This window comes from Melozone crissalis, unplaced genomic scaffold (genome assembly GCF_028551555.1).
Source record: "Melozone crissalis strain CALT ecotype California unplaced genomic scaffold, PUWL_Pcris_2 ptg000013l_1, whole genome shotgun sequence".
NCBI classification, from domain to species: Eukaryota; Metazoa; Chordata; class Aves; order Passeriformes; family Passerellidae; genus Melozone; species Melozone crissalis.
The window spans coordinates 42,854,797-42,881,819 of NW_026535791.1; the positions used below are offsets into that span (position 1 = coordinate 42,854,797).

Sequence of the window (27,023 nt, forward strand, 5' to 3'; positions counted from 1 at the left end):
ATGCTAGGTGTATTGCTGTTGTGAATCATGGGCTTTATGAATGTATGGCATTCAGAAAGGTTTTAGTTATCATAATGAGCTGAATTCTCTGACTGAGCTGAGCTGCAGCCCTCCTGTCTTTTTGTGCTCCAGATCACTGCATACTAAACAGCTTTGCTTCTATCACTTTGGCTACTGGTGCTATGGTTGCAGTCAAATGTTAATTTAGCTGCTTTAATGAGAAACTGCCGTGCCACAGACTCACCATGTCAGTTACTGGCAGGAGACCTGAGAGTGGAAGGTTACATTGGATGGAAGGCTGATCCACCATAAAGCTGACCCTACAAAACCCCTGCACACTGGGCTGGAAAGTGAGTGGAGAGAGCTCACTCTGGTGTAATATAACCATTAGAGCTCATCTGAGGAGGGCACAGGAACTTATGGACATGGAGAAACAGTGTGGGACTATCCTGTGATTCTGTTCAGTGGCAGCCAAATGCTGCCCTTGTGCTGTCTTGGCCGTAATTTCAAAGATTGATTGATAAGACTCTGTGGTTGCATTAAGTCCCTGTCCATGTCTAAAACAGTATGTCATAATATATCAGATGGTCCCAGTCTCTGGGGGTTTCTGCCTAAATGGTTTTGCAGTTGTGAAATAGGAAAAGTATAACAAGGCCCGAAGGACTTTGGCCATGTTAATTGTTGTTGCTGACTTCAAGGTTCTGCATTATTTTTCCTTCAAAAAAAGCACTACTTCTAATAAATGCGTATCACCCGGTGCCACGATGGGCTATAAGAGTGTTCATGAAAAAGAAGTAGGAGAAACATTCTGTGGGATGACCTAGAAAACCTCTGCAAAAATCATTACTGCAACAGGAGTTGTGGTATAGAAGTTATTTCAACAGTTTTGATTTTCCAAGTGCAGTTTGCTCTGAAGTTAACTCCACAGCAGGTCAGATGTTCACATCCTTGGGAGGTTTGGAAAACCAATGACTGAAAAATCAAGCATGCACTTGCTGAACATAAAGGCATGATCAAAGCCATGTGAAGACACACATATATTTTTTAACATAGATCACAAAGCACCAGTCCAACTTTGCTCAACCTGGAGGTTAGCCCCAGGGCATTTCAGATGTGGAACAGGAATCTACAACACAAGTCATGGTGCTTTCCACTCTGTGGATTTGTTTGGGGCACAGATACAGGGATGATAGCTGCCTCTTTCTGACGGAGAAAAGATAGAGATTCTCTGTATGAAAATAACTGTGGAGTACTTGCATCTCATTTAGGTGGTGCATGATTCAACTTCCCTCTATCAGTTAAACCCTTGGTGAAATTTCACTTGGAAAAGATGGGGAGAAATGCAGGATGAGCAGATGTCATCAGAAAAGTTGTTGCAGAAAAGACAAACTGTAGGGAAGTAGAACAGCACACTAGTTGCTCATGCTTCATGAGCCTTTGCCAGAGAAAAAGACAAAATGCACTCCCTTGGACTGATGACAGTTTCAAAGCTGCAGTCATAGTCACTCAAAAATCACATAAGAATGAAGTACAGAAAGGCCTTTTTTTCCCCTCTGTGAGTGGAAAATTACTGCTGCTATATCTGTGTGTGTCACAAATGTTGATGCAAAAATAAATGATGGCCAGAAGTCATGTGGATCCTTTGCTAAGCAAGACCTTTCTGTATTGTAATATAATTTTGTTTCGGATAATGCTTCTGGCAAGAACCACCAAATATATTACAAAGGAAAGTGGTTGATTTGGCATAGTTTTGGAATCTGTGGTTGAGGTATAAACTGTCTTTTGACAGTGTGAATTTGTATTTGTGGTGTTACACTGTAAAATTTAGGCAAGCACAACTACCTTGACAGATGAGTGCAGATCTATAGACACAAACCATACAAGATGTATGTCAATTGCTGTTCAAATCCCTTTCTTCAGTGTCAACCAATCAGACTCTGGACACACTTTTATTGTTAAATGTTTGAGTTTTGTTGAGTCTAATTCCTTCTCATGGTCAATCTTTATCAGATTCACTCTGCATTATCATTATGAATAGTTCTAAAGGAAACTGGGGAATTGAATGTGTTTGATAGCAGATACCATCATCCTCTAGAGGGTTGTAGCATAAGATGTAACATCATGGCCTACATCAACACGTGTTTAAATTTTTCTTATATAATTAAATATTTTTGTTATAAATAATTCTTATGGCTTGTTTATGTGATGAAAAGAGTCCATTTTCAGAATGAGAGCAACTTGCTGATTGAACAGGAATCTTAAATTATAGAACCTTGGATTCTTGACATATTGTCTTCAATGACATGAAATTTGAGTGGAACAGAAAAGAAGGATGGGGAAATATCCCATTGCTTCAACAGGAAACATTTGCAAAGATAGTTTCTGAATGAATATTCTGATTTTATTTCATTAGTGATTTCCTGTAAAATTCAAAGGGCTTTTTGGTATGCCCAGTTTAACATCCCTCCTGAACAGGAACACGTTTTTTTGGTCATTCTCCAAGGCCTCAATAGTACAGGGAAAAAAATAATCAAAAAGGACTGAAATTTCTGAGAAGATTCTAGAGTCTGATTTTGAAGTGTTAATCAGTCTGTCTGAATTTACATAGTATCAGAAATCATCCAGGTCAGCAGGAAACTGATGGTTGCTGTGTTTACACATATTTTCAATGCCTAAGAATTAAATCCTCTTAGGAAACCTTTAAAATACTATTGAATGTTAATCCATATAACAGTGCCAAATTTCACTTTTGCCTTACATAGATAAAATTGCTTGTATGAACACGGAGTGAATGGAAACATGCTGTCTATTTTGAATACTGTGAACAAGCATTTGCTGTAATTCTTGACTACACAGGGAACTGGTATCTCTTAGCAGTATAATAATGGATACTAACAGTTTGTTTTCTGTTGAAAAATGAATGGGCTACAATTTTAGCCCTTAAGCTTGTTCAAGATGCTTGCAAGCATTTGAAGACAGTGCTTCTTTTTCTTTGAAAAAAGACTTTGTGGTTCATTTATTTAAAATTTTGAAAGATTTCTATTAATTTTTCATTCACTTCAGCTCTGCAAAATGAATGGCAAAAGCATCTTCCTGAGTGGAAATGTGCTGGGAAACTATCCCAATAACTTCAACAGCTTTGAGTCCAGAGCACATTACACATATTTTACCCATCTCTGGTTTTGTACATGTTGGAATCCACATTGATGAAATTTTGCTTTTTTTCAGAGCTGAAACATGAGATCTACGTTTGGAGGCTGACAGCTCAACGCATCAACCCAGCCAGCAGAGAGGAGACTGCTGTGAAATGTCTCTTGATGCAGAAGGTGCTGACTCTGGAGATGCTCCTGAGGAAGAAGCTGAGGACATTTCACAGGTAAGCAAGGACGAGTGTGTCTAATCTCCCATTTCAGGGATCTTCACTGGAACAAGACCTGCATTCCTAGCTCTGTCTTGAGGAGACAGATGCCTGGACAGATAGGAACAGCCACTCTCAGCCTCAGTGAAACACAAACTATTTTAGGACAAAACTGATGTGTTAGGCCTGGAAAATATATTTGTCAATATGGCCCAAAATTAAAGGCCTAGAAATTTCAGGCAGCCTTCGGTTTAAAAAGATCACAAATATATAACTACATTTTTCTTTACAGTTGTGGCTTCAGCACAGTAAGATGCTGGAGTTTCTTTTTTTTTTCACTGAAAATTTCAAATTCTCTGCAGTGAATGGGTGAGTCTGAAAAATATTTCACCAGTGAATTGCTGTGGTTTACAATTACTTAATAATCAAAATTTCATTGTGAACCTGAGTGCAGATATATTTTATTATAGAAAAGAAGGTTACATAAACTATGACAAAAAGAATAATGACCTTGTTTTGTTTAGATTCTAGTAAAAAATAGATGTTATGCCATGCAATTTGATGATTGAAAATAGCAATGATAAATATTTTGGATGTTAATTGACTAAAGTGAAATTGGAATAATTAATTTTAATTAATAACTTTGTTAAAGAATTTGAGCAAGAAAATGTAAATATGATTTCTTGAACTATTCCAATAATAAGATTGTTTACATAATTTTTGCTGCTATTGTGTGTTTTGTATTGAGCGAGAGTATTAATACTTCAAGACAAATTAGGCTGTTAAAATCGCCTCCTTTTCAAAAGATTTTAAGATCTCAGAGTTTATGATATTGTAAAGAGGACCCTACTGACTTACAAATAAAAATTGTACATTTAATCTTGAAAATCAGGATTCCTCCAGCACAGCACATTTACAGAAATGTAAAAATTCATTATCATTAACAACAGAGCTCCTGAAGTGCAAAGCCCAAGGCTTTTTGCTGGAGGCCTGACTGCGCCGATAACACAGTGAAGTCATTTGGATCTTAGAAACTTCATTATAAAATGCAAATGTGCAACATGTGTGTTCTGACTTGCTGATGTTAGCACACGACCCTTGTTTTATCACAGTGGGACACGCACACCAGCTCCTGAAACTGTTAAGGGAATTACACATTGCAGATAGTCAGATCCTATACTGAGGTCCAGCAGGACTCCATACCCTGGAGTCCAGCTCCTTCTCAGCCTGTGGCTTTCTTAATAAACAGAGGGATCTGTGTATTAGTGGAGCTTGTTACAAAAGTGGAGTCTGAAGTGAATGCTCATGGGAATTTTGCTGCTGGATGTAAGAAGGCCATGACTCCTTTGTGGTATGGGTTACTCCACGTAGGGAAAGAGGTGATCTATGTGTGATGAGAGGGAATTACTCCAATGCTCTTGGCTGAGCTCTGATTTCACTCTGGAAAAAAGTAGGTGTCATTTTCTTTCAGACAAATTTCACAAGAAGATAAAAACTGGGAAACAAATATACAGGAACTTCAGAAAAATGTAAGTAGATACCATTTTTTTCCAGTATTCATGTAAATGAAGCTATGCCTTTATAGAGAGATAGTGCTTTAAATCAAATGGAAATTTATTAGCTAATTCAGTAGCTAATTTGACAGCCAAAAAGTTAGCAGCCAGGGTGGTTGGCTTCTTGGTCAGACAAGATTACTGAACCACATGGTGAGGTTTTGTACTTTTGTTCCTTAGAAAACTATAACTTAAAGAACGAAGTAATGGCTTAGAGTTGTTTTCTCAAATTTTTAATCCATAATCAGAAAGGCTCAGGAGATGTCAATGAATTGTTACCATCATGAATGATAATACAGTACACTCCTCCTAATGCTCCCAATGCTGACTCTAATTTCATGCATTTTGGTGACACTACTGCTTTTATTATTCAGATAGGGATAAACCACTTGATAAATCCTGTTCTCTTAGCTGTGCACACACTAGCACTGCTTAAGTCTTTATGCTGAAACTGAGAAAATGGAGACTCTGTAGTGGGATTAATTTAATTATCCAAGGGTCTCTCTATCTAAATTCTCTGTACCTCACCGGTATCACTAATGAATCAGGCCTGTGTGTGAGAGCTCAGGTCCCTGATTGGACTCCTTGGTGTGCAAGTCCTTTACCGGGAGAACACTGTCCTAAGTGTCACACCAACCTACACCAAACCCAACAGATTTCCTTTACACCTTTTTCAAGGCATTTGATAAGAGACAAACTTGTTAAGGAGCAGAGATTTACTTGTATTTTAGTAGAGCTTTAAACTACATGAAACAAGAGGCAAACTCAGTCTGGGAGAAAGGGATTCCCTGGAGTGGTAGTGAAAGCAGAGACACGACAGAAAGCACTGGGTGTGGGGGCTGAGGACACAAGGAGATTGACACAGTGAAGCAGGAGCTGAGCACAGAGGTGTACAAACTCTGTAGTGATGAAGGGCTTGGCAATTACATGAGAGCTGTACAGGAGGTGTGAAAGATTTGACTTCTAGAGTGGTTTATAGATTTTCAAAGCACACCTGAAAAAAGAAGGGTGATTTTGTCCCAGATCACACAACCATAGAGTGCTTAGAATGCCCTCTTTGGTAGGAGTTGCATTTCAACAGTGCTTCACCCTCTGGACTGAAGTTGTGAAGGGGGTGCCTGAGTACAGCTGAATGTATGCAGCAGGTGCTAGATACTTGTATCTCTTAAAGCCTGCTGGACCACATACTCATGGTTTTTTATAGGTATACATAAGAAGCACACCTATAAAAACTATTCAGGTAGTTCTGTCTTTTATGCTAAAGAGGAATATACAATATGGGAACAGAAGTTTGCACTTCACGCATGCTTTTCTGAACTCTATGCATAATACATAGCTTCTTCTTTAATACAATTGCTAATTCTATTTTCTTGTCTGGCTCCAGCACAGAATAACAGACAAAATTCTGCTCATCAAATGTCTGACAGTGCTGGGATGTGTTATTCTCATGTTTTTTCTCAACTCATTTGTTCCAGGCATCTACCTAGATCTTGGTAAGTTTCCTAGTTTTGTTCTAAGTAAAATAAGCAAACTCCCTGAAAAAAAGCCAGCCATATCTTTCTGAGTCCTGATCTTTTCAGAAAGTCATTTTTCATATGTTTCTGTCCTCATAATTGTACCAGGTTAAGCAGCAATTTCTCTGGGAAGAGAAGAGCAGGTTTTAAAAATTCAGTCACATCCCAGTTAGTCCAGCAGGAGTAACAGAGAGTGCTCATGACTTCATTTTATGGATTTCCAATACTAATGAGCTGGCTAAACATTACAGAATGAGCAAATTTGACCTTGGCATCATTTGCACTGTTTGAGTGAATGACCAAGATGCATCAGGGAGATCAGAAGATAATCACTCCATGGGAGAGCAAAGAAGCAGTTTGGCATAATTTCTTAAGTATAGAAAGCTCTTTGTATAATTTACAGTCTCCATTACCTTATCACCATAATAATTCATTTCCAAAAATAAAAACTGGAGGACACTGTATATGGGTGAAAAGAAAGTAGCTCTGTGTGTAATTTCTATATATAGATCTATATGTGGAGGTTTTTATACAGGTAGTTGTATATCTCTATGAGAAAAAGCTCCACATAACCTGAAAACAGAACCAAGTAGAATCTCACATTTAACTTAAAGATAGTCATAAAACCTACCTATGCATTGACCATTAAAAACTGAAATTTTTTTTAGCTGCTGAGCTCTTCAAGATTGTGGAATTTCAAATACATTTTTTCCATGCAATCTGAATTTACACACTATATACTTCTATCTCAGTGGCTGAAAGATAGAGCACTCTTGAAGAGGAAGAGCTGATAATGAATAAATCAATAATCATATACACAGATGATATTACATTGACACTTATTTTTACTGTGCAAGATGTAGAGCCCGTTATAGCTCTATAATGGTGGTCAGGTTGTAAGCAAGACCTTCCATATCTGCTGCTGACAGACTATTTGCCATGCAAATGGGCAATTTTAGCCCTTGAAGATTACTGTCAAGAAGTTAAAAGGTAAAATGTTGTTTTATAACAGAAAAATGTGCTACACTAATAAGGTCTGGGAAAATGCAGAAGCTGAAAATATTTGAATGCATTTGAAGTCACAGTGGCTGAAAACATAAAAAAGGCCTTTGTATTGACAATTTAAGAAATCAATTTACACTCTTACTTTTGTGTCTCAGATAAGTGCCACTGAACCATGTAGAACGACTTGAATTACACCAAACATCTCTAAATGGTTTTGAAAAGCCAGACAGTCATTACAGACTAAACAGTACTAGTTGTGTATGCTGCTGGTAAGAATTTTTTTTCAATACTGCAAAGGAGTTGGAGTCAATGCTAGAGGAAACATAGTACCTATTGATCTTTTTCGCTTGTCCTGCTTTATGCCAGTAAATAAGTGAAAATAAATAGAATGTTTTGCAGTATAGGTTTCTGTTCAGCAGCCGAATAACTACCTTGAAAGTAAATAAGGGCTGTATGTGTTCTGCACAATTTCTCCCTGTTCTGCATTCATGGCAAACCTGTCATATTAATGAATAAATGTTACTAAAGCATGCACATAATTTCTACTGAAAAGCAATTGAACCTGTAAACTTCTACTGATAGGTTTACAGGCCCCATAATTCACAGGTTCTCATTTTTGTTTCCTGAATTTCTCTGTCTTGATGATAGCTGTCACTTATTTATCATTACTGAAGTAGGGCTGCTGTGAGGCTCTATGGATTTTAGTCTTCCAAAGCATGGAAGTATACTTCCTAATGTACACTACATCTTGTACTCTGTTGGCTTGGGTGGGTAAATTTCTTCAGTATGTTTTTCTCATAAAAATTGCAGTTCAGTGTTTAATTTTCTACCAGAATATTGGTTTATACAGAGGTTGAAATGTTAGAAATCTAATAACTTTAAATTGCAGTTAGTAGAGAGAATTAGAAAGATTTTTAAATTCTGTATCACAGAATTTAAAAATCTTTCTAATTCTCTCTTGGGACTGTATCAGTCCCAAGCCTTGATACAATTTTTTCATTATGAACATGGAATCATTAATATAATTTGAAGGTACTGACATTTTAATTTAAATAATAAAATTTGAATACTTAACTGCCTTTTGAAATGCAGAACTCTTTCCTATTCAGTTTTCTTGTGCCTGTTCATTAATTTATTTAGTGTAATTCTATGAAATAGCTATGTTAATAAAAGATTAGTACTGAGACTAAAAAAACCCAGATAGTAAAAACTGTAAGACTCCTACACTACTTTCATTTGGCCCCATGAGATTTTATTTTATTGATAAAGCATTATTAAAACATCTGAGAAAAGATGACAAAGGATGAAATTAAAGCCCATATGAGGATTTTACCTGGCTACTACTTTGACTTTATCTTTTAGGGGAGCATGTCTAGAGCTTTGGACTATATTAATATGCCTGAAAAAAGATTTAAAAAGTAATATAAAGCAAGATTTTGCTGAAATTTTAAGCTAGATTTTTTGAAGGGAGCGCTTAAAGTGACTGGGTCAGAAAAAATACCAAAATCAATTTATAGCTCAGTTCCTTCTTCTCCTGTGGGGAAGCTGCTTTGTCTTTGATTTGAGTTTAGTCAGTTCAATGAGTTGCTGAGCTGCTGTGAGCTTTGTGCAGCTCCTTCTAGTATCTGTGAAGAGGGATCCATTATCTCCATGGCCCTGCTTTTGCCTGCCTCTCTGCTTTCTGCATGAAATGCAGGCAGCCTGCTCTTGCAGACGCTCTCACTCTTGCTCTCTTCCACCTCTGGACACCTTTTTCCCAGGCCAGGCCCACTAGTTTCTGAGACATGAGAATGTCTTCTTGTCCTTTAAGAGGTTGCAACAAACTCTATTGCTCTCATATTCAAGGAACAAGGTGAAAACCCAAGAGTAAAGAGATGAGATAGTTCCTGTTTCAGGGAGGAGATGCTGCCTCAATTTTGGCTGCTGGAAATAGGGATGGAATGCCAGGAGAAATACAATTATGCTTTATGCCTTATTTGAGGTACAATTGTCATTTTGCCTTATTTATATATTAATTCCTGCCTTATCACCACCATTTTCCCTGTTAAAAACACAACTCTTGCACAGGTGAACCTATGGTGTTACCATCCATGGCTTTTCTCATGTTCCTTTGATGAATTATTTAAGCAAGAGAACAGGGAGAGATCTTTTGGATTCACTGAATTCTTCCATAATAAAGGACTGCCATTTGCTCACTGGAGAGAGCTGTCTTGGATTTTTTTTTCACTTGTACAGAGGAGTGGTGTCTTAATGCTACTGTCTCAGCCCATTCTGGTATTTTTGGTGCCATGGGTATCTGTGATCCTTCAGCCATCAATATTTAAGCTAATTACCTTCATCTGCCCTCAGAATAATCTTTGGGGGGTGTCACTAATCAGTAGAGGAGGTCAACAGCTGTGATTCAGCCTGGTTTCATCTTTGGTTTCATCATGATTAACCAAAGCAGTGTTAGCAAACTCTCCAAATTTAGGAACTTATAACTAACTTTAGGGACATTCAAGCAACTAACATGATCACTATGACCATTCTGCGTACTAGGACAAGGTTTATAATCAATATTCTACGTCACTCCTGTCAGGCAAACATCCTAGATCTAAATTTCCCTCATCATTCTTGCACTAAAGCTAAAATTCCGCAATATTTACAAACAAAGGTTATCTTGTTTGATGAGACTTTTTCTCTTGCAAAACTTTCTCTTGTCCTCTATATTGATGTGGTTTAACTTCTGACTGTGTACTAAGTCTGCAAATTCTGCTGCAGCTACTTGTGAGGGTCTGAAGATCTCTTTTTGCAGTTTACGGCAATTAGTTGTATCTTGCATCTTTGAAACATTTAAAAACTGTGATTGAAATAGTGGAGAAGTAGGAAAATAAATGTTTTCATTTAATGTAAACTGACTTCTGCTTTTTTGGTACACCATGTTTTGCAGACTTCTCTTAATTTTATTGCCATAGCATTAAAGGAGAAAGGTATTCAGTATAGATATGGAAGACTCTTGTTATATTGTCACTCCTTTGAATACCAGTGGCCATATTTATTGACTCATTTCCATAATTTACAGAAAATTTGTTCACATTTACATGAGAAATTAAATATCCCAATGGGAAAGGGCCTCAGTTGAACACTGCTCCTTTATGTCTACAGAGACTATTATGCAAATTATAACAAAAATATTGTCTTTACTGGAGATTGGAGTCACTTCTCAAATTAAGGCAAGTGGATAAGAATTGAAATTTCTCCTCTTTACGTGCTTTTGATTTTTGTCCTGCTTTTGATTTTCACATGTTTCAGTGGACATGCTCGATTTTCAGATTACACTGTAATTTACATAGATGAGCCAATAATTATCATAGAGTTGAAACTGAGTGGCACTTTTCAGATAGCTTGCTTAGTGAGGAAGAGAGGCTGCACAGTCCTAGAGAGCCTCACAAACTTTCTTACATTTGTTTTAGAATGTGTGAAGTTTCAAACCGATATTTACTTAGAAACAATGATGCCAGTTCTCCATTACTGCAGCCTGCTAAGATTTTTACAACAAGTTAATCCATTTATTTTCTGTAACATTTAAATTAGGAGCTTACTGCAGGAACAATTCTTTGCTAACAGCTTTAAGACAGATCTGTAGGGTCAGTATGTGTGTGTGTAAAAGCTTGCATGAGTTGTAGTTCTGTAACCAATGGCAGAAGTCTTTAACTTAGGGATCCTTGACTAAATTATGCGATTATGCAAACTAAAAATCTGCAGTATTCCACAAGGGAAATAATTGTAGTCTGTGTGGTTTTGTTCTGAAGATGCATCCTAGGAAGCTGCTGAAGAAGAGCTCTAATAAACTTCCCTCACTCCCCACCCCAGCTTTTATATGGGGCCTAGGATAGGCTATGTATGTGCGTTTGAACTTGTGCTAAGAAGCTTCTTTAGAAGGGTGAAAGTGCTTTTAAACTTGAACCTCTCCCCCACAGGCCTGTGAGAAAGATCCTGCCTCCCAGCATGCAGCAGAATTCCTCAGATCCAAAGGATTTATACATCCTTGTAGAAGAGCACAGGGTTGAGGAAGGTGTGGACAGATCCCATTAGCATGAGAGGGGTGTTGATGCCAAAGGCTCTTAATTCTGTACTTTGAAATTTTATACTGGAACATTTTTCCCCATATCTTATAAGAGATAAATAGATTGAACTATGTTCTGCCACTATTCTGTGTGATGGTGGAATTGTAAAAATATGACATTTGTTTACAAATAATAAAACGATATTTGCAGAAACAGAAAAAATGACTTTAAAAACATGTTTGTCCCCATGGAGAGGAAGAAAAAAAGAAAGTGCTTATATAAACCTGTTTGGTTTCAGGTTAATTTGTGCAATAGTTAAGATGAAATGTTTATTATAGAGCTACTCAGTGTTATTGAGGAGTTGTTTTATAAAATATCTGGCAAAAACCATAGACTAGTTTAATAAGCTGATGTATAATTTTTTAATGCCTAAGAAAACAAAAAATCCTGTTGAGACAGACAGCTATTAAGATATAAAAACTGATGAACAATTTAGATTTAAGAAAGCTTGGGCCAGATGCCAAGAGTGACATTAAGTTTAGCGCATCTTATATTTCACTTCCCATGTCACTACATCTTCATTGTGAAAAGTGCATATTTGGTCTTTAATTTGTCACTAAAGCTAACATTTATCTAGAAATTAGCTAGGACTAGGAAATGAATCAGTTTTAGCTGATGAAAGCTTGTAGGTGTTGACTCCTAAGTAATGGCTCAAATGATACTTTATGGTCAACTGCATCTACAGCTGTCACAATGACTATTTTCTTTTCTTCGTCTCTCTTCCCCCTCCTTCACACCCCCCCCCCCCCCCCCCACGCCCCATTTTAATTTAAATTCTGTTTCATTATTTTGGAAAGCTTTCTAACATGAATTGATAAACTAGGCAAACAGATGCAAAGCTTGGGATGTAAGATTTGTGGACCTTTTCTGTAGAGCTAAAAATACCATCCTGAATAATCTGTAGTTGCCTGGAAACTCCTTCACATATTTCAGTAATGTAAATGGCTTTGGAGGCCAAAACATTTGGATTGCCTCCTCTGTACATGGTGGAAGGCTCCTGTTCTCAGAGTCTCTATGGTCTTCTTAAGCTTGTGGTATTCTGGGCAAAAAAGGGAATATCTCCTATATCTGGAGCTGAGAATTTGTTATCAGTAAAAAGTTAAAAGTTGTAACCTGTGCAACCAAAGCAAGCAGTTATTATTCATGTTTTGATAATGCAAACACTTAGAGTCTAATATATCTAATCAATACAAAAATCCCCACCTCATTAATAATATACAGTATAAACTGTTGTAAAAAACCAACAAAGCAACCAAACAACTTCTCCTCCTCCCCCCACAAAAAAACCCCAACTCAAATCCCTCCATCCAAAAATCCACTCAAAACCCAAAAGAATAATCCCAGTATAATCTCCCTTTTTCCCCCTGTTGTTGGGGTCTCCCTTTGAGGTTCTCCAGGGTGCTAAGCATCACACATTTAGGCTGGAAGGAGTCACAACACAGTGATGATAACTTGAGGTTTTTGCTGGGATGAGATGACAGATTAGGGGTGTCTTCCTCTTCTTTGCCAAGATGTAAATAGTGTTGGTATTGATGGTTTCTTAGTTCCTGTGCTTCAGTTGACTTGAGCCCATTTTAATATATTTTCTGAAGTGTCACACTTTACTTATTCAAATTTGGTTTTCAGCTCTACATTATACCTGATTTTATTTTATGAGATGTGATGTATATTATGTGCTTTTTTCTTGTTCTTTTTGTTACCCCTAAAAGAGGTTTTGACCATCTCATAGGTTTACTCAATCATCTATAACTAACCACAGCTGAGTTACTGATAAACCTGGATTCTTTTTTATCATCTTATGTATTTCTTTTAGCTGCAGGTACTCAGGGACTCTTGTCTGTGGCAATTTATTTCTTCCTTTACTATTTTCCATTAATGCTCCACCTAAATGAAGCTGTAATGCTGCTTTCCATGACTAAAGTTCTTTCTTTAATTGCTGACCTGACAATAGTAAATAAAGCAATGTGTTGTAGCCTCTGATAAAAGCATCCAGTACAAGGTAGAAAGACATATAAGAGTAGAGCCAACATTTTAAGCTGTACTCTTTCAAAGTCTTCAGTTTTTTCTGGAGACTCTTCCAGATCCTTGTACATGGGCTTCCTGGGGCTGCTTGCAGCTCTTTTCCCCATCAGCTACCATTTCCAGTGGAGTTTGATATATTTGTCCTCGTTTAATGCTCTTAACCTCCCTGCCCGTGCTTCATGCATTTACTCTGTTATCTGTCATGGCATGTGGTGGTGTTAGTTTAGGTGGTCTAGTACTTTTACATTGAGGTCAAGAAGAGCTCTGCATGGGACTGACCTGCTGGCCTCTGATATGTGGCATAGAGACTTGATTGCACTGTGAAAATGCAAACTGTTTATTAAAAATGAGAATGGACATAACTGTATCAGAGAGACTTCATACATCTTTTGTTCATAGTTGTGTCAAAAGCATTCCTCTTAGAGTGTACATGAACATGAATTAAAAATAAATTTGATGATAATATTTTAATAATGAGAATGGGAACGAAGCTACATCAATGCAGTCAGCACTGACTTGGACTCAGAACGTCTGGTCCAGATGTTAGTTACCCTGTCAGCATAACACCTTGTGAACACACAAGAGATGTGAACACACAAGAGATCTGCTTTCCATGATCCTTGCAGTCTTAATTTATTTTAGGATAGTTTTCAAAAATTCTGCCTTGAAATGTCACGGTTGTCATTAAAAATAGATAATCATGCATGCATTATACAATACCCCCTGTCCATGCAGCTGCCCACACACTTGACAAGAAAAAACCAAGGACCAGTAACAGTTGCATCTGCTAGAGCAGCCTTTGATCTTTATTGCTCACTCCTAGAGAAGCCGACCTTTCCCTTATCTTGGTATTTGCAGCCCCTTAAATTATTTTTTGTTCACTAGAGTCAATAAGGCTATGGCAATAGAGTATGTTTGTTTGCAGTGACCTTTACTGAGAGCACTCTGTAATTTTTCAGACTTACAGACTGGTGTGATATAGACAGCTATATATCTGTCAGCTCATCTCTGGAGATGGAGTGCCCAGCTGTAGAAATGTCTAACCAGGTTTCCTTCTCACAGTGTTCTGTTTTGAGAGCCATCCTGCCTCATCTATAAAATTGTGTTTGGAGAGTTAATGAAGCTGGGGGTTGGAATTACAATGCAATGTTGAATATGGTTTCACATTCTGACTTCATGCTATTACAGCTATTCAACAAAGTCCAGCACATCCTAAGGCACATGGGATTATCTGGGATCACAGAGCAGTCAGTTCTTTACCTTGTTTTACACAATGCTTCTGGTTTTTATTGTATAATTACATTGTATCAGCATAGGATCCTGCTTCTTTTGCCTTGCATGGGGTTATAGCTTCCACCGTTTTTTTCCCATATCCTTTTATTCCTCTTGTATTGTACCAAGTATTTATTGGTGTGGTGCAAGTCTTGGACTGTCACCTTCACTGTTCTCTCCCCTAAGGAGTTGCCTTAAACTATGGTGCTAAAAATAGCAAGGAATATAAAATTATTTCCATGAAGCTAAGCCTGTGAAAAGAGACTGCTCAAAAGACCAGCAACTGGCTTTGTGAGAGGATAACTTTATATTAAAAAAAAAAAATATTAAAGATAAAAGAGCACTTACCAGTGGCAGCAAGTGCTTCTTAGAAATATTCAGCAAGATTTCAGAATGTGTATTTTCAGGGATTCCTGATAAAATAAATCATAATTTGAATAAACCAAAATATGGAACATTTTCATTCACATTTAGAAGTATTGGTAAACATATTCTATGAGAAGAGCAAGCACTACTGCACATATGTCTTTGATTTAACTTTTTCACCCCAATATTTTTATAGACTTGTATAAGAGGATGATGAAGCATATACTACATTAAGGACTGGCATGCATCCTTAAGCTACAATGACAAAAAAACACTTTAAAAAACACAGAAAACTAAAATCATACTTTGAAAAAAACATAAAAAAATCAGTGTGTCTCTCCCATCTGTTTGCAGAGCAGGGTACTGTATTTTCATCTGGCAGAAACTGGTCTAGATGTTTTTAAAAAAAAAAAATTTTCAATTACTATAAAAGTGTGACCCTGAATATTGTGTTGCCTAAATCATTGTCACTGCTATTAACATCTTCTTTTTACTCTTTCTTGTTCTACCCACTACTGCTGACACAAATGGGTTGCTTTCTGCCCTTTGGGGAAGCCTGTTATTTACCCGAAGATTTGTCAGGACCTCTTAAATCATCTTATTTTTGAGCTAAGTAGCCTGGATTGTTTACATTTTTCCTCAAAATCAGCTCTTCAGGCTGTTGATTGTGCTTCCTTCTCTGCCGCAGATTTCCTAATGGGCATGCACCTTACAGTATACATTCTCAGGCTTTGCAGGGATGAGGAAAGCAGAGGCTGCGTCACAGAATTTACTATTTATAGCCTTGGTTCAGTATGTCAGTGGGTCATGAGATTTAGTTGTGTTACACTGTCTTCCTCAAGTCTTTTCTGGAGGACTATTTGGCATCCAGTTGCTTCCCATCCTGGATTTTTGCAGTTTTATCTCTTCCTATGTAAATGTATTCTCTTGACCTGTCTAGAGCAGCCTGCTGTTTTGCCCAGGCCATCAGAGAGACCATGCAGTGTTACCCTGACTTTGGTTTTCAGTTCAAAGTCTCAAATGCCATTTCAGTTTCCAGAAAAGTGAAATTTCCTCTGTCTTCTTAAATGCATTACTCCAAATTCCATGCATATAAAGTGAACATGCAGAGTCCACATTTTCACTTTGTTCAGAGGAAGCTTGTTATGCTTCTGACCTATTACTATGAGGTAGAAGGTCAAAATTAATTTTGCTTAGGAATGCACATTCTTCTTAATGAGCATTTGAAAGGCCTACAAATTACACAGCAATTTTTCTCCCTAATTTCTTTCTCTTTCTCCTGCCTACCTCCAAATTCTAAACTTCTATTTTACTCTATTAGATTGTTTTATATTTTCAAGTTCATTTACTTGATTATTTAAAAAAAAACTTTTTTTTTGAGTAGGATTGCAATTGTGTTCCACTCAGCATGAGCTAAGTATTATTCCAAAGGTGGTTTTGCCTACTGGGTATAAGAAAAGCAAAGCCCTTAAACAATTTCTACTGTACTTTTTTTTTTTTCTGGCACCAGGCAGAAGACATGGAAATCTTTTCTTATGAAGAATGCATTATAAATTTGCAAGTTGCATTTTATAATAAAATTTCATTTCCTTCCCCCTAAAATAAATAGAAAATGTCATCCTCTTCAACAGGTAGAAATAGAATTTAGGTTCAGTTTCTGTCTAAATTCTCTTTCTGGGACATCAATTGTTATGAAGCAGAGGCAATAAAAGGCAGTAAAGGAAGTGGTCTGTGGAGCAGTAAATGGGCTTTGTTTTCACTAGAGTAATGAGAAGTTATTTTTAAAGATTATTTCTATTTCTCTTCCTCATGGCTCTCTTTTGTGGTCCAGGAAGCTAGGGGAAAAAAAGACAAACAGAGAAGCCAGTCTTTAATGTGTCCTAGTCCTTTCAAAATTCTTCATAGTGAATAAAAAATTTCAATAAAGTCTCCTGTCTTGTCCTGTCCTGTCCTGTCCTGTCCTATCCTGTCCTCTCCTCTCCTCTCCCAGACTGAAGTCAGCCCTGTGCAGCCACAGCTGATGTGTTTGCCCTTCTCCCTGGCGAGCTGTACTTGCTGAAGCACGGCAGGATGACACCTCCCTTGCCCGTCTATATTCTCAGAGAACAATACTGTAAGGCCAGGCACTGTTCCCCCATGCAAATCTGCATGCTTGAAGCTAATGTGTGCTGATAACACTCATGGTAATAAAAAATGCCCGGCTCCATCCACCTCTTCTGCAATTCTGTATTACTTCATTAACTTTAGTGATTAATTGTTATCTCCATATAGCATGTTCTAGTTGATTCATTATTATTGGAGACAGAAGGGTAGGAATAATACCAAGATATTTTCACAGGTTGTCCCATAAGTACTGAGAAATTCTTTAATTCTTCACTTTGTTGTAATTACATTCAAAATGTATGTGAGAAAATGTTATGTTATCAAGTAGGTTTTTAGAAAATAGTACTTAAAATTCTGCTACTTAGCCTCAAATGAGCACATACCTACTCTCCCTTGCAGGAATTGCCATCATATTTATTTAAGGTGGAGTTGGCCCCACTGTTTTTAAACAGAATTCAAAAAACAGCCAAGACAACAGTCAGAAGAAAATTAGGCAGTGCATTTCCATAAAGCTTTCCTTTATGTACAGACAAAATAAATTTAATTTTCATGAAGAGATTTGCTTTGTTTTATAATACAGCAAATCAACTTTGCTATTGAAAAATTGTGGTAGATAGAACTGACAGTTCTCTTTCCTCTGCTGCTTTGGGAACTCTGTGAGTTATAAGATAAATGAACCAGAGGGATCAAGCTGCTCTAGAAAGAATTCTAACTGTGCAGAGGGAAAGTGAGTCTTGCTCAGACAGGAGATTTGCTATTTACATTTTCTGGCTAATTGTGCATTTGATTTGCATTTTCTGCCAGTTACCTAAATATGTGTATTAAAATACTTCAGGATGTACAGAAGGATCATATCTGAGGAGAGCTTCTTTTGCTCCAAATCTCTCTTATTTTCTAAGGAGAGTTTCCTTTCCTGGTTATCTTCTAAAGCAGGCAGCCACTGAGTCTTCAAGGTCCAGGGGATGCAGCCAGCCTTTCAGGAGCTGCAGAATCTTTCACTATTCCTAAATACCTAAAGGTTTCTCTGTGATCCAAACCCATTGATCATTGGGATAACCCAACTTTCTCTTAATTGCATTGTTCTTTTTATTTTAGATTTTATTTTAATTTGAAAGCAGAGACCATTCATCCTGTGAGATCTGTGAACTTTTCCTTGTTGCAAAGTGAGAATGTGGTGAAAATCTTTGAAAATCACAATATTGTAACTTACATGTTGTTAGCACATAACAAGTCTGTGAAGTGTAAAGTATTGTTCTCCTTTTCTCTCATGCAGGCTGGATTGCCATGTTGGGAGCCCTTTGGCTGCTGGTGCTAGCAGACATCCATGATTTTGAGATGATATTGAACAGAGTTGAATGGGCAACCCTTCTTTTCTTTGCAGCATTGTTTGTTCTCATGGAGGTAATATTCTCTGACTCTAAAGCCTGAAGAATTGAAAAGGATTTCAAATGTGAATTGTGTTCCAGGAGAGAGGCCTCTGCTGGTTCAATCCCACTGGAATATTGTTGATCAAATGTAGTTATGATAATACAGAGAGGAATAGCAGAGAATGAAAGTTAGTTGGACCACTTTCCTATTTAAACTTTTATTATAAACTTGGTCTCATTCTCTTTCCATATTCTGTTTTTGTTGAATGTATCTGACACAATCATTTTTCTATAATTTAAATTTTAGTTTCTGGGTTTATTGTTGGTCTATGTATGCAGATATTTTATGTGTATTTATGTGTTTGTTTACAATTATTTATACTGATGATAGGAAAAATAATAGAACAAAATTAAACTAGAGTTGAAAAATGTGCTGTCTGCTTGCTACATGCTGGCTACCAAATGGTCTAAGATATTTCATGGGAGTGTGATTGGAAAGGAAAATAACACTGAATTTCAGTTTGCAATGCTAATTTAAAAAATATTCAGCTCTTGAAATGCCTTGATATCTTGCTATGTATTTTCTGTATGCTTGTCTGCTTGACAGCATCCATGTCCATCCATGTTTGTATCCCCTTTTATTCCCTATTTGATCTTTTGCACAGCTTGAGAGGGTTTATTCTTGCACCAAATATTTGGATTTTTTTTTTTTTTGGTGTGGATGCTCACGTTAACTTTTTAATTAGGCTTCTAGAATGCTGACTATTTTTCAGTTGTTAATTGTTGGGTTTAAATGATGTAATAATGTAGACACATGACTGACAATACCCAAGTGACCACTAACACTGTCATGGCTAGTGAATTGCCTGAGTGAGAAGCCTGGGAAAAGCTGTGGTAACTAATTTGCTCATATAGTCTCCTTTTCTCCCCTCTTCCCTCCCAATAATTGCAAAGATCCCAAGAATCTGGAAATCGAAGTCTTTTAAAAAATCAAGAGCAGTAACAGGGACAACATTTGAAGCAAATGGAAACAAGAACCAATCTGACTGACTCTAATTAATGCCAAGCTGGAAGTCAAAATCTGGTAACCTTCAAGAAGATGAGTGGAAACTCTGATTATCTTTATGAAATTTTCTGCGAGCTACTAAGTCTAAAGTTAATCAGGAAATATTGATTTACTGTATGCTCACTAGAACAGGAAATTTTTAGTCCTCCATTTTATGAGGTTCCATATAACATTGAATTTCTAGCTCTTATAGGCAATCAGTACTGAAGCCATGTTTATTTTGTCTACTGCTGTTGTAACAGTTTATTAGTTGTGTTCCCTGATGTACTTATTGTTTGAACTTGGATTGACCAGCTGATTTGAGTGTTTTGTGCTCTGCACAATACCATAGTAAAATACACAGGAAGTTATTTGCTATTTACTGCCAGACTTTGGAAACAACTATTATAATTCACTGAACTTCATTTTTTCAGTTTCTCATGTCACCAGTGAACAGTTTGCTAATGAAATAATATTTTTCCTGGCTTTCTAGAATAACAGCAGTTTAAGGTCATGGAAGAAACTTGTCCAGATAATGAAGACAAAAATATGAGACATTAAATTCTTCCCCACAATGAATGAGAAAATATTCTGTGTATATCATCACTGCTACTTTTTATCTGAATCTATTGGATTAGTAGGTGGCAGTCCTTTCCAAGGTATTTTGCTTTCCTTTAGATTACCAGTGTCAAGAAGAGACTGGTCAAAACAAAGACATACACTGAAGCATAAGAAATCTTTCCATAGTCTAGGGTATCCAGAAATTGCCACCTCATATTGCTCACCTTTGGTGATCCTTCAGCTTGGATAGTTCCCAGTCTGAAGCTGTTTCCTGCTGCTGTAAATATTCTCTTTCCTATTAAAAGGCACATTTAAAAACCTATGAGGGACTTAGGCTGCAAGTAATTTTGGAAAATGTGATTTGAATTCCAGATATTTTGGAAAACATTATTTGAGTTCCTGAACTACAGGGAAACTCCTGAAGGTTCTGCCTTTGGGGGTCCATCAGTCCAGTCTGGTGCATCTTTTACAATTAAAAACTTGGAAATCCTTGGAACTCTCTTGTTATCTATTGTGTCCCTTGGGTAATTAATCTTTACAACTGTCTTTTTAATCTTTATCCACAAGTGGCTGTTACATGCTATAAAAATCTTTCTGCTTCTTCTATCTCTGTAAAATAAGTCCCTATGCTTCTCAGGATTACACTTCTTTGTTCAGTTTTATAGTAGAAATTGGCATGTTACCTTAATTCCTTCAGTCAGAGTTTATTTACAAGAGTCATCATGACATACTGCCCACAAGAGGATTAATGAAAAATTTTATGCATAAATTAGACTTTGTTTTAAAATGGCACAAGATATCTTTCTGCAGAAAAGCTCTGTTGTGAACTCCCCCACAGGAACTAGTGTGCCTGAAGACACCAATTAGTGCAATAATGTTTACTCCTCTTAAAAGACACAGGAATATCCAGGAGACCCTCTGTGCAGTTTGCATGCACAGGAGGGCAGTGGCAGGGTGCTAATTGCTGACTTGCACTTAGGTGCTTGCAGGAGATTGGCCTGGAGATCATAGAGACATCCTAAAATTATTTATGTGATTAATATTGTCACCATCTCTAACGAGATGGGCTACCTGCAGACTCTCTTGCAGCAGTGATGTGTGTGTCCTGAACGTCTCTTTTTGAGTTCCAGAATTAATTTGGAGTGTTGCTGTTAGTAGATAATTAATAAGGCAGCAATATTAATTGAATGTAAATCTGGGCTCTAATTGCTGGCAACTATCTGTTTAGAAGTTTATTGTAAGCATGAACACAGCAATGATGCAAAAATTATTGCTGTTCATTAAGAATATTGCTTTTACATACATTTAAAGAGTCACTGTCATATCCTTTGAGTTGATAAAGCAACACAAATAGCTTAGAAAGAAAATGGTAACTCAAAATCAACAACAAGAATTAACTTCTTAGGCGACATTCTCCTTGGAAGACAAAATAATGAAAAAATGGTCTTTTTTTTAAGTGTAAGTGATATGTGCCTATTTTGCTGCTTGCTTCTGCATGCTGTATCTTTAATTGTAGATAAACCTTTTCTTGTTCAAAGTATTGTTAAAAATTAATATTTCTGGGCCAAATTTACTGTGATTTGGTGATATCCAAACCACTGTTATTCTGCTGTGGTCCAATTGAGCTGCAGGTACAGGAATTGCCAGTCTGAATGAAAGCACCTTAGTCACTGACAAACCAGTGTCCTGTGGTACACCACTCGATGCCTATTGGGATCTTTGTCTGCATCTGTCATGGAATTTGACAGCATGTGAATTGAATACTTTTTTCCCCACTGCAGTCTCTGAGGGGTTCTGTCTGACTGCCAGGTGGGGCGATTATACAGATTTGTGTTGTGTGAATACTGACTCCTGCAGCTCTGTGAGGGACTGATGTCAGTAAGGGAGGCATTGCAGCTGACTGCTTCTTTTTCTTGACAGAAAAAAAGAAAGCAAGCCAACCAGTGGGGTCTAGGCTAAATCAAAAATGATGTGATTTTCTCCCCTGAGAAACTGAGAAGTCATCAAATAGATATACCTTAGAAACTGAGAAGTCATCAAATAGATATACCTTATCATGCACCTTGTAAGCATGAAGAATGAAGTACTGAAAATAGTACTTCATTCTTCATGCTTACAAGAAAAGAAAACAAAACCAAAGTGAAATAAGGGCCAGCACTCACAAGTTAAAATCATTCTTTTACCTTGTGGGTCAAGGGAATGGGTCACTGTCCTTGGGTGTGAGGACTCAGTCTGTATTCTGCGTGCCCAAGGACAGATCTGAGTCAATACCACCAGGCTGAAGCCTTCCTTTATTTTTCCATCTGTGGTAGCACCACAGGATGCTGTCTAAATGCCCTGCACAACTGGGAATGGTTCTCACAGGGAGGACAGAGCACTCTGACCAGGCTGTCCTGGGGTCCCAGGCTTACAGGGCTCACCTCCTTAGTCCATGTGCCTAACTTGGACATTGGAGAGATGGATTTCCTGCCTTTCAGATGCTGCTGCCTCTGTGCCAATTTCCATTGACCCAAGATCTCTGTCCTGGTTTTAGCTGATGGATACTGGTTTTGGTAGTTTTTGTTGTAGGTTTTTGGGTCTCTTTTTGAATGGGTCAGAGATAGCCATAAAATAGAAATATAATTTGTTTTCCTGTTTCTTCTTCTGAGACTGAACATGAGATGCCTGATTTCATCCAGCCTTTGAAACACATGATACACTTCTATTATATTGTGGGTTTGGGGAAGTTGGTTTAAAATCAGTTGTCTTCAGGTTTTCAGAAGACATGTATCCACTGAATAATGTAATCTTCAAATTTCAGCCATTCTCTGATCTTGTGTCCCATGCTCTTGAATAACACTACAAGTTATTTCAGGGCAACCTTTGCTCACTTCTGCAAATACATCCACCAATTTCTGTTGTATCTTTTCTTGCCTAAAATGAATTCTGTACAAGCTACATGAGTTGAATATAAATATCTTGTAAATGAGAGTAAATTATTGCCTTTTTTTACTTCCAGTGGAAAAAAAGTAAGTACGTCATGCAAAAAGTAAGTACTTCATTAGTTGATATCAATGTCCTTTTTTTTTTTTTCCCCAGGCTTTGGCTCATCTGCACTTAATAGACTATATAGGAGAGCAGACAGCTTTGTTGATAAAGGTATGTTTAAAATATTTATAATTTTTAACAGGCAAGAAAAATAGTTTTATTCCAGTAGAACAATAAAGAATAATTTTGTTTTGAATTTGATGGTAGTGATTGCATTCCTGCATCAGTACTATCGAGAAAGGATGTCATACTTTGGCTGGGTGATATTTAATATGTATATATCTGACCACAGCCAGAATAAATATAGCCATAAATGCAATAGAAAAGCTTTTTCTATAGTCTAAAACTCCAACATGCAAAGGTGAAAAAAGTATAAACATCTAAAGGTCAAAATTCACACTTGTACAGTGTATTTTTTGTGTGAAATCTGAGTATTAGAAATATCAATCTCTGTACTTCTATTTGTCCTTGTTTTCTTGGAAGAAGGACTGTAATTGTGTTACTAAATGTTAGGCTATTTTATCTAAGATGTCTTTCCTATCTCAGAGCCTAAAGGAATAATAACTGTCGATAAATTAAAACTGTAAAGAACATGCAATTACGCCTTGGGGGACACACAGAACAACACTGATCTCAAAGTTATAATTTTCTCTCTCTCAATTCCAGGTGGTTCCTGAGGATCAGCGCTTGGCAGTGGCCATTATTTTAGTGCTCTGGGTGTCTGCTCTGGCCTCCTCCGTGATTGACAACATCCCCTTCACAGCTACAATGGTAAGCTCTGTGCAGCACTGCACATCCTCCTCCAGGTGCTGGCAAGGGAGCTGAGCTTCCTGATTACAATTTGCTGTTTGATTTCTTGGGGTTTTTGACCTCTGCTGTGCTGTAGCTTACTTTATCCTGTGAGATTGAATCAGTATTAGAAACTAGCTCATGCTCTTAAGGCATCTTGCTGGCCATTGACCCCTGCAGCTGCAGGTAGCTGTGGGTCCAGAGGCACTGTTTTGGCTGCATTTTTGCTTTTGCTCCTCTTATATCCACATACCTACTTGAAAAATTGAATTTTCCTTTTGATGGAAAGAAAAGATGTCGCTATCCATCCACTGCTATAAATGTTTTTCCTCTATGTGCTCAGTAGTTATGCTAATGCTTTTTCAACACCCATACCTTTTATTGCTACCTTACTTTTGTAATTAGTTGAAAAAAACACCAAATTATGTTAAGCATAACAAATGCTTGTCAGCAGCTGAGCTTTAATATCAAAAAAGTATCAAGTTATAACAAATTATGGCATGCTCAGATAGGTTTATTCAATCAAATTCTCTGTTTAAAGTGTGATAATTCATTCATTATACCATACTAATATTTCATTGTTACAGCTCTTTCTCAGCATATTTTTTCTTCACATTTCTTTGTCCATTATTGGATGGTCATGTCCACTCTCAACCTGTGCCAAGGTTTAAGACATTTCTTGTAGGGCATATGACAAATTGGGCAGATTTGTGACCACTCTATAAATATATATTGCTATGGTATTTTGCTGTGATTACTATGGTGTTTCCTGTGAAATGATATTGATTTAACCACAACAGACTGTGAGCAACAGGCGTGAAAGGAAAGATTGTTTTTTGGGATGAGTCACCTCCCAGCAAATGCTTGAGGACGACTAAGCAATAATGCAGAAATCTTCACTTAGAAGATTTTTGTCTCATACCCAGCTAGTCCATAAAAATTGGCTTGGAGTAGTACCAAACAGCACCATGAAATGAGTATGTTTTGGGAAATGGGACTGAAGTGCAAGAATCTTTTGGGATGCCTGAGGACCATTTCTTTTGTATCGTTGAGGGTGGCAAAAACAGAATGACAGGAAGGGAACCATTTTTAACATTTTAAGCTATTTAAAACTTGTATTTTTATAATTTTGTTATAGGATGAACATAAGAGACTGCTATAATATTTTAATTTATTTTAATAGGCAGAGAGAAGAGACAAGAAGAAAAATGCATGCATATTCTCACCTATGTAAAAGCAGTCATTAGCTGAGGTGTTAAGATGTTAATGTGCTACTTGACAAACTAGAGTTGAGATTGATCTACTTCTGTGAATAGACTTGCACTTTAGCCTTTGTCATTCTGCATCAGAAAATACTTACAGAATGTTACTAAGTAACTAAGTCCCAAGATCTTTAAACTTCCATTTAAAAATCCTTTTGATTCTTTAATACTATGTTCATACTCTTAAATCAAGCAGTATTTAGTTTTGGAAGGCTATTTTTCAGTGTATGCACCAAAGTTATGAACTCCTGATGAGGAGTATAAAATATATTGAACCCAACTCTTTTGTAGAATGACTTTTCACTAATCAGGAATTTCTATATATGAGTTTGGTTTGGCATTCCCTAGTGATGTAGGAGTATGGGGCACCTGCTGTGATGTACCCATGAATGATCCTGTCCTTTCCTGGGAAAAGATTCCAGCTCCACAAATGAGCCTGCACTCATCATAATGAAAGACAGACGTAGTGAATCCATCCAGGTGTCCACAAGTCTCCTTCAGTGGTGAACCAATGTCGGGACAATGGGTCAATCTCTCCTGCATTTTTCATTAGTTATAGCTTTGATGGACCAGGTGCTGGCTTGGGATGTGGAATCCATCAAGTTCCTTCAAATACAAAAAATATCTGGGCAGTTTCATAGATATCAGCTGTGTACTATGACTAAAGTGTTTGGAGGATGACATCACAGACCTCTGCCTACATTGGCTTTGCCACTGACCAGAAGGAGTTAAGGGAAACCAGTCTCATGGGATAATGGCTTGTTTGGCTTGTGTGTGAATTCCTTAAATATCATACAGAGATGATGAAAGGCCTGGTGGCAGCTCACAGTTAAGGATGCTAATAGTGTCATTTCGACATTAGAAAGAAAGGCATACCATGATTTTTGTCCCATGTTTCAGTAATGAGCCAATCTTGCCAGTTCTTTTGATTTTGAGCCCCCAAATGACTGTGGGAAAAACTACTGTGATGGTGAGGACATCTGGAAAGCTACACTGTGTTGTTCCTCAGGGGTGGGAAGCTTCAAGACAGGCATCAATTTGTACGTGAGGTGTCCCTCAATGCTGCCTCTGTGCTGTTGGATAAGGTCTTCCCCTCATCCCCTAAAACAATATGCTGTGCATGTTGTCCAGACTTGGAAGAGGGAGAGGAGATGGGCTGAACAACCAGAGTAGTAACTGAGAAATGGATTGAGGAGGGGACAGTCTTCTATGTGAGGTGATTGCCCCACTAGGCTGGAGGCACTGTGGATGTGAACTCTTTCAATTTTCTGTTGTGTGTAGTGTTTTGACCCAGGAACTACATGAGAAATGGAAGAAATACACAATTCCATTAGAGCCTGAGTCTTGACTTAGGTGAATAGCTGAAGGGAATCAAAACAGAAAAACCTTCATATTGCTCTGTAACTGTGATGTTGTGTTTCCTTTAAAAAACCAAGCTGATGTCCAAAATTGCCATCCAAAATTTTCTTTCAGTCTCTGTTTTTGAATTAGTGAGATAATCAGATTCATAATGATTTTCTATGTGTATAGAAAAGAAAAAGGAAGAAATATTAATGCCTAATTAATGGATCTTGAGACTGAAAGTTTCACTTTATCTGTGTTTGGTTAAATTTGACTGCTTCATGTAAAGTTTCAGGTTTGACAACATGAAAATGTATAGCTGACTTAACAGT

The 27,023-nt window shown here is 37.3% G+C and overlaps 1 protein-coding gene across 1 annotated transcript in view; it reads left to right on the forward strand.

Moving 5' to 3' along the window:
- Positions 1-27,023, forward strand: part of OCA2 (OCA2 melanosomal transmembrane protein) — a 158,041-nt gene that overhangs the window by 75,621 nt on the left and 55,397 nt on the right. Inside the window, exons 15-20 of the mRNA XM_054271957.1 lie at positions 3,229-3,376; positions 4,830-4,887; positions 6,296-6,404; positions 18,573-18,700; positions 23,351-23,410; positions 23,966-24,070. Of these exons, the coding sequence (XP_054127932.1) occupies positions 3,229-3,376; positions 4,830-4,887; positions 6,296-6,404; positions 18,573-18,700; positions 23,351-23,410; positions 23,966-24,070 (608 nt within the window). The remainder of the gene's footprint in view (positions 1-3,228; positions 3,377-4,829; positions 4,888-6,295; positions 6,405-18,572; positions 18,701-23,350; positions 23,411-23,965; positions 24,071-27,023) is intronic.